Source organism: Sinocyclocheilus anshuiensis, unplaced genomic scaffold, assembly GCF_001515605.1.
Source record: "Sinocyclocheilus anshuiensis isolate Anshui unplaced genomic scaffold, SAMN03320099.WGS_v1.1 scaffold51, whole genome shotgun sequence".
In the NCBI taxonomy this organism is placed as follows: Eukaryota; Metazoa; Chordata; class Actinopteri; order Cypriniformes; family Cyprinidae; genus Sinocyclocheilus; species Sinocyclocheilus anshuiensis.
In genome coordinates, this window is record NW_015548296.1 from 931,579 (window position 1) to 940,644 (window position 9,066).

Genomic DNA, 9,066 nt, shown 5'->3' on the forward strand with positions numbered 1-9,066 from the left:
ACTCTAACACGCAACTTCACACGGCTAATTGCAAAATTAGATGAAAATATGAGGATTATGCGTAACAAATGCTAACAAGATGCCAGTGTGGATGATGTGATTCAGTTATGAGTAAATAAAGCAGATGCTGTTTAGAGAACAAATGTATTTCCCAGCATGAAAGGACCTTAGATCAGTGGTTCTCAACCTTTTTGACTCCAAAGCTCCCTTTTTTATGTACTTCTGGTACTTGTGTTGTAATTAAACTCAAAAATATGGTGACAGCTTAATTTTGTACATCTTTATTTTTTTTAGGTTTTTTAACATTTTAATTAATAATAAAATAAGATTTAACTCAATTTAAATAATGCAAACCATTGCCTTGGATACATTTTGGGGTTTGAATACCAGACAATGGGATTCTTTGCTATAAAAACACCAAATATAACAGTAATAGATTTATTTTATCCTGTTCTTTTATTCCATTGCTGTACAGTCTTGTCCAGTTAAAAACGCATCCTGTCTACCTCCAAGCAAGAATAGAGATGTGTCCTTAAAATGTAAACAATTCAAATCAATGCACTGCTTTTTACCATCATTCTGTGAGATGATTATGTACGGTTTATGGTTTGGATTATGGGGTGTTGAAGTCATGTGCTGCTCTAGATGTAGACAGTAAGGAATCCTGTCTTTTTTTTTTTGAAAGGATAAAATAATACTGCTAACACTAAAACAATAAAACAATAGGTAGATACATAAATGTAACATTTAGATTCACACACAACTGATTTAAATGGAAAGTATTGGAATTACGAAACAGATATTTCACATTGGAAAAAATACGGAGCAATTCACAACCGCTTACAGTATAATATTCCAGTATATAAGAAGATTGATTGACTGATGAATGAAAGAGTGAGAATAAGAACATCACAGGACCAAATATAGAGAGTGACAGGATTCTTTTCACATTGATATACAATCTATGATACAACTGTAGTATGGCACCATATATTAAATACACACGTCTTTCTCCCACTCGCATACATCTATGAGTTTCACACTCACAGTTTATGGCTTTTGTAATCCTCAAAGGACTACACCAGTGTACTACAGTAAGTGTGTATATGGAGAGGTGATATTTGGGATTAACATTGCAAAATAGCGGTAGTTTTGATTTTGTATGTGATCTTTGGATATGTATTCCTTTTTAGGAGACAACAGATCTGAGTTGCAATTCAAGCTCTTTTATGGTGTGCATCATTGCGAAATTCCTAAACCACTGGATGGCTGTGGATTGTGCATTTATCAAAAGTTTGGCACTAAGACGATTTGAAATAACTAACAAACACTGACATTTTTGAACGTTTTTTTGGCTTTTCTCAGTGGCCTCTTAAGTCTTTGGGATGTATTTGTATTCTGTATCATGCCAATGCAGACTTAACAAAAGATTTTAAGCAGAAACCAGCCCAGAAAGAGTTCATATGTATAAAGACGACTGCAGAATAACACCACTAGTGTAGGATGACTAACCCTTCTCCTAGTAAGACAGTTCAAAAGAAAGCTAACTCACAACTCCAGATCATCAGATGTCAGGTCCCAAATCAGTGAAAGAGGCAGCGCCCCCTACAGGAGTCTCAGGAGGAGAAGCACAGCCCGCAGCACTCCATGCAGATCTCCAGACAGTCTGCAGACTCGCAGCACGCGTCGATGATGCCGCAGTCCATGTCACAGGGCAGGTCGCAGTCGCCACATTCCTCTGAAGCGCAGCAGCAGCAGAAGCACGAGTCGTCTGATGCGCAGGAGCCGCATGTGGCGCAGTCCAGCACGATGTTGCACAGTGTGAGGAACTCGCAGAACAGACAGGCCAGGATGCAGTGGACACAGCAATCTGGATGAAACACAGATAGTTAGTCACAACTAAAACATCACTGTCTAGGGATGTTTATCTGCGTCCATCAAACTTCCTGAAAATGAAAGAAAGTGTGTACAAACAATCAGGGCTAATGTGCAGTGAGGTCTGACTCACCATCCTGGGCCTCTGTGGGGATCTGGGAGCTGTTGGATTTGGAGCTTCCTTTGCTCCTCTTGCTGCTCTGACTGTTGATGGATGGGTTCGACTGCAGTTTCTTGGGGTTTTTATGGGCTGTGGATGAAGACGAGGAGGATGACGAGGCGGCTCGTGAAAAGGTTCCGTTTCTGTCCCCATTGCTGTGCGGCTTGCTGTCTCTCCGCAGCAGTGCCGCCGATTCGGCTGAGTTAGGCAGCCGAGTTATGGGCGTAGACCGTGCCTGAGGTTGATCTGAGAGAGAGAGAGAGAAAAACAAAAAGGTGAGCAAAGTTATAGCTGGGTTTTATATCACCTTTTTTGCTGCTGTGTAATTATTCTCCTTTTGCAGCCTGAGGATGTGTAAAAGAAAAACAGCAGCTGCATATTTGTGGCTAGTAAACTTAGTTAGCATCTTGTTTCTTCTAATGGAATTAGCCGTTTCCTCGCGTGGACCAATCAACTTCCAAAAAAGGGCCTCGGGCAGATTCTTGTGTAATACCCAAGAACTTTACTTAAAGATCCCACTGTACAGAAAGGGAGAGGTAGTGTGCTACAATTTTTTGTAATTAGGTCTTCGTAGTAAATCTTATAGAAAGTTATAGAAAGTCAAGAATACACAGTGTGTGTGTGTATATACACTGAACAAAATTATAAACGCAACACTTTTGTTTTTGCCCCCATTTTTCATGAGCTGAACTTAAAGATCTAAGACTTTTTCTATGTACACAAAAGGCCTATTTCTCTCAAATATTGTTCACAAATCTGTCTAAATCTGTGTTAGTGAGCACTTCTCGCCTTTTGTGTACATAGAAAAAGTCTTAGATCTTTGAGTTCAGCTCATGAAAAATGGGGGCAAAAACAAAAGTGTTGCGTTTATAATTTTGTTCAGTGTAAATTCTGTGTTTTCCACTTTAATTTTTCTGGATTTAATTTTAATGGTTTGTAATAATCAAAAAGCATGTATAATCAATTCATTTTGTACAAAAATAGTGCTATATATATATATATTATTATTATTTTTTATTTTTTTTTGAGTTATAAATTGTTGAAGACAAATTTTGAATTAATTGAAAAGTTTGAACTTTTTGCTACTTTAAATCAGAGACTATTAAAACATCTGTCAGATCACAAAACTAGTCTAACGAGGTTTTAGGAAACTTAATGAGTATATAAAAAGCACATGTTGCTTCATTTTATAAATCACCAACAAAACCAGCAAATTCAATTTATCTCCCAGTCCTAGTGTTTTCAACAGGTCAACCACAGGAGGAAACAAGGGCAAGACTGACTGAGATTTCTGCCAAAGTAGAGTTTGTTTCTGGGAAAGAGCCTTCAGCATTCAGTAGGGACAGAGGTCCTGACGGGAAAAGCACATGTGTTTACAATATCCGCTTGGTGCTTGCTGGTCGGCAGTAAGTGTGGGGTCTAGACTGTTGACTATGACTAGACACAATGATACGGCTCATGATTTCAGATTCACTGTCTTAGTTATTCTATCATGTTCATCTGTCTCTTCTACTGTTTGTTTACTCAGAATGTTTCCTTTCATTTTTGGTTGTGTATTGTTTCAGTATGATGGCTTTCCCCCCAACCAGCTTCAAAGGACCAAAGAGAAACAGTCCAAAACAAACAGACAAGCAAACAAACAAAAGAAACAGGAATTAATAAACCGAGATCAAGAGACCAGAATGGATTTGCATATTATTGCTTCAGAGTTGCAGGAAGAGTACACAAAGGAACAAACAAACAATATGAGATCACCGCTATGCTTCGTTTCCCACAGAGAGCAAATGACAAGACAACATACACAAATCAAGCACATTACTGTGTGCCTCGAAAATGAAACATAAATGAAACCGCAGATGTCTAGGGGTCCAAATACTAGTGATTTTATAGTAGAGGATGGCTTTAAAATAAATGCAATAATCAAGCTCTACAGTAAAGAGTCTTGAACATAGGATGTCAAGATTTTTTTCTTCCTCTGAAACATGCTGTAACATATTCCAAAGTGACCTATATAATTGAATTAATGAGAGATAAATGGAAGTGGTGCGTGAACCCAAGTTTATTTGTATAGCATATTTCCCATATGCCGGTAGTTTCATTTGAAATAAATTTGTTTACACCTGCCATTTATGATAAATGCTGTTCATACTGAATGCCACTATAATTTATGTTTGTTTTATACTTATAATTACCATCTCTGTTTTGTTCTAAAGAATTAAATTCAAAGGATTTGTTGTGGAGTAAGGGGAACTAAATGGTTATAGTGTTTGTAAATATTTATTTTATTTATTCTTTTATAATTATTGGCATTTTACATTATTTCTGAATATAATAATACAATGTGACAATCAGGTGCAACTTATTTTCTGGAGAATACGGTATCTGTAAACTTTCTGACTTCAGCCACTCTCTTTAATTTGAATGTCTCGTAAAAGTCAGAAACATTTTTCGGCTCTAATTAAAAATAAATGCTTTGTTTCGGGCACAGGCACTGATTAAACAAATACTCAATTAAGCTCTTGAATCTGGGCACCGTATGATGGACAACTGTTTGAAAAGCGGACCACAATCCACGTAGGCTGCCATCGAAAACAAAAGAGTGCATACAACGATATGCCGCAGTGCAGCCTGATCAGGGTAATGAAAACAAAAGAAGAGGCATATCAGCTAAGTTACGACTAACGTTATGATTAAAACGTCAGTCTTTTTAAGACTGGGTGTGAGGATGAGGCCAAACGTTTGGCGTTCTGAAGTTCAGACACCGTCTCCCTGTGAGTTTACAGCCTACAAATGTTCTAGTGTTCCTCCACAAACTGCTCATGGAGTTGACTTTGGCAAGCAGTCTACAGCACTTCGTATATTTTACTCTTGAGCACCGCAAAAGACTAATTATTCTGGAAGAAAGAAAAACTATATGAAATGCAGACCTTCAGAGCCAAAGGAAATAAACCCCCAAATCAGAGAAAGGCTAAATGGACCTTCAACGTGAAATGTTTTGTTATATTTTTTTGTGAATGATGATAGTATTTAATCCCATCATATTGCTGCACTAAACATTTTCTTGACCTTAACGCATGTTTCAGGTCATATGAGAAACGACTGAAGGGAATATTAAGAGAGCCAGAGTTCATAGGAAGATGTCTGGTGCCTATGTGGAGGCATGTGGACTTGATAGAGTCCAGGAAAAACATACACAAACACACCTCGTTCTATTCACAGAGTCTGACGCTCGAAGGTCTAGAAGACAGAACTGGCAATCAAGCTACATTAGATAATGGCTGAGCGGACACATGCCCACAGTGTGCTGGTGTTGGAGCCTGGCCGAGGTCAGACCACAAGCAAATTCACTCTGATTGGATATTTTTCCGTTTCAAACATTACTCCAGATGTTCGGTTTGTAATGAAGAAGAAGAAAAAAGATAACTTCATATGAAGTGCATTAAATGTCAGAGTCTATGAAAAGACTAAAAGCCAGCATTTCTTTAGAAGTGAAAGCAGTTCCTTCTTTCAAGCAGGTAAACATCACCCTTGAGTCCATATGTTTGGTGTAGGAATGGCGGGGTGTTTATAATGAACTTCCACCCCCGTTGTTTGCCAGGCTTTAATGTGTATGATCTTGAGCTTGCCAGCTTTAGTTGGAGGATCAGCCCTTCAGAAACAGTTACAGTTCATCATGGATTTACATCTGACATTTGAAGCTGTGATGTGTGATTCTTTGTGATTCTTTCATACACAGAGACAAAGACAATAAACCTGAAATACTTCATCTACATCCCCACCAGCTGCTGGAGAGGTTCACAGCACATCTACAATATACACTACCATTCAAAAGTATGGGGAAACTAAGATGTTTTTTTTTTTTATATATATATATAATTTACTGCTCAACTGATCAAAAGTGAGTAAAGACATTTAAAATGTTACAAAAATATTTCGAATAGATGCTGTTCTTTTGAACTTTCTATTTATCAAGAAATCCTGAAAATAAAATACTTTAAAAACAAAATATTCACAAATAATAATGTGTTTTTATTATTATTATTAGAAGACTGGAGTAATGGCTGCTGAAAATTCAGCTTTGCCATCACAGGAATAAATTACTATACATTAAGGTTAAGATAGAAAACAGTTATTTTAAACTGCAATACTATTTCACAGTATTACTGTTTTTACTGTATTTGTGATCAAATAAATGCAGCCTTAGGTGAGCATAAGAGATTATTTCTGTAACATTAATTCAAAACATTATGTTGATAACAGATAATGTGTTTATTAGTTACCACTGATGTCTTTAAACACAAAATCCCTGATGTGCATCTCACGGAGATGAAGGTACACATATAAAAAAATTAATCAAATAAAAATACAAGATAAAAATAAAGTACAAACATGTTTTGAACTAAGGGTACAAATGCTTTGTAGTTCCACTTAGTAATGTTCAATAAATATCTGGATATTGCTGTAGGAGTGTTTGCAAATTAAACAATAGACACTAAAACGCAAGTGCTCTTATAACAATGCATAAATGCATTTAAGTGTGAATGCCAAGCACTCCATGAAGGCTACTGTATGAAATGAAAGTTCCACTCTTTTGTAAGGGTAAGACTAGGTGTCTTTACACAGAGTGGCTCAGTGAGACGATGAAAAATGAAACTTGTTAGAAAATAACACAATGGCTTTTCAAATCCAGCCAAAGAAAAATGAAACATTTTCAAGAAAGATTAAAACTTATGTCCTGACATATACTCTTAGGAAAGAGTTTCACAAAAACACATTGTTTTCACTTTGACTCATCTGAACTTGCTTTCAAAGTGCCTATTTCAAGGTTAAATAGATGCATTAGTGGCTCTCAGAACAGCACTGTATTGTACACTGCTTGAGTTACACCCACAGCATTTCAAACTTTTTTGACCAATAAAAGTGCACACGCGGTTAAAGGGTGTAAACATATTTAAAGACCACTGGGCATTTTTTTGGAAAGTTGATGGTCAGCAATTGAATCCACAATAACACTGGGGCATATTTGTGTTATCCTGTGCTGCAGTTTTTGGATGAGGTATTTTACTCTGGGATGTTACTTTGTTTGTGCGCATTTGTGTTTAGGGCAGTAAACAGGCAGCGTCAGTCGGTCTCCTGGGCATCTGCCAGAAAGACAGAAATTTCTACAGAAGCCAGAAGTTTCTCTGCTGAAAATCAGAGGGCCAACTACGACACGTCTTGTGCTCTCATATCCAGAACAAAATTCATATACATATACGATACTGGAAGAGACTGGCTGTCCGCCTACTATCAATTGAATCAGCTTTCATTATTTACCATGCACCCAAAAAACACAGAACATCAGAAAAAAGGGAGAGGTGGACAGAATGAGAGTGTTAAGAAATGGATGTGTGGATGTGAAGCTGATGACAAATCACAGGAAGTAAATCACAGAGGAAACCATTCTCTTTAGAAGAGGCTTTACTGAAGGTCTCTCGTCTTTAAATAGTATTCTGCTGCTAAAATAATAGTTCATTGGTGCATTACACTACAGTCTGAACTAGTCTGTGGGTGGGGACATTCAGACAATGGGTGAATCATCTTCAGGTTGCTTGTAAAAAAATTAAAGTATATTTCATTTTTAAAAATAAAATTATATATTTTCCTAAATCATCCATGAAGCATGTGGATCAACAGCTCTCAGCATCGCCCATTCTGTCTAAAATGCACAATTCAGCCCTGAGATGTCAAGTTTCTCTAGGTGTACAGAACCACTCAGGACCCACTATATCATCTGAACATGCGCCTCTCTGGGCCCCTGAGACCCCCAGACGTCAGCTGCATTATCTCATCTTAAATTCCCTGCCCAGGGCCCCAGGCTTCCCGTAACACCTAATTTAAAGACCCCACTGCCCCAAACAGCCGTGAGTAACACTACCTTCTGTTTAAAACCCGCAGGGCCACAGAAGCCAGTGAGTCAGCATTTTTTCATTAATACAAAATGAAAACACAAACACGTGACAGCTTCAAGAGCAAAAATAAATAAATAAATAAAGAATACCAATGTGTAGGACAGATGGTGCAAATAAAAGCACCATATCTTCACGCCAGTGAGAAGGAAATCCCCTACTTTTTAAACAAGGATGTCTGTTGTCGGTAAAACTGAAAAGAAAAAGAAAACATCTAAATGTGGCAAGGGATAAATGATACGGCTCTTTGAGAAGCAGAGCCAGATTTTACAGGGTGGCCTCAAACAAAACATACAGCATACAGTAGGTTCACAAGAGAGACCAAGTAGTCTTTAATCCCGTTCTGCCTGAGCTCATTTCAATGACAATCTCCAGCGATGAAGACTCTAATCAGGGAATTTTAAAGCTGTAATTTAAGCCAGCATTTTCCCTCTTCCTTTAAGTCGTTTATTTCCCCTGATGCCGGCCCATCTGAACAGTGATAATAGATGATGTGATGAGTGAGACACAGGAACTGAGCTTTAAGCCCTGCTGAAGCTGAATAATTCACTGAAAGGGCCAGAATGGGACTGAGAGCGGTGGGATATGCAATGAGACTATTCTCTGACCAAATTCAATTTTTATCAAGCCATCCCAGAAGCCGTTTTCCCCGTTTATACAGTATATGGACCTCCCCGGTCATCATTTTCCTAGCTGGCGTTCTGACAATCAGAAGAGCGGTACGGTCATGTGATCGATTCAGAGGAAACACATTGATAAAATAAATATCTTGAAGTGCTCCTGCTGATAAGAGTGTAAGAGTGAGTGTACTGATGCACAAACACAACAGTCTAGACAGCCAGTACTGATTACAGTCATTATGTAATTGCATCACACAGGGTGAGTTTAAAACCAGATGTCATAGGTAGATTAGGCTAATTGGCTTTTAGAGAAAAGTCATGTCTTTAAATTCATCCCATGGCTCATAAATAAGGATGACCCAGTGGCCCAAGGCCAATGAGAGAATTTCAGGCCAGTGGACAGACCTGTCTCTTGCCTTATGCAAATGTTACTGAATTTACTGGATGTTCTTACAGCGATGGC

At 37.9% G+C, this 9,066-nt stretch overlaps 1 protein-coding gene across 3 annotated transcripts in view; it reads right to left on the reverse strand.

The window, feature by feature from the left end:
• Positions 1–364: 364 nt before the first annotated feature.
• The window catches only part of LOC107656013 (myoD family inhibitor-like), a 42,915-nt gene continuing 34,213 nt past the window's right edge, over positions 365–9,066 (reverse strand). For all 3 annotated transcript variants that reach the window (XM_016443662.1, XM_016443663.1, XM_016443661.1), the window contains exons 4-5: positions 2,009–2,281; positions 365–1,870 (exon numbers count right to left, since the gene is read on the reverse strand). In XM_016443662.1, the coding sequence (XP_016299148.1) occupies positions 1,617–1,870; positions 2,009–2,281 (527 nt within the window). In that variant the 3' untranslated portion in view covers positions 365–1,616. The remainder of the gene's footprint in view (positions 1,871–2,008; positions 2,282–9,066) is intronic.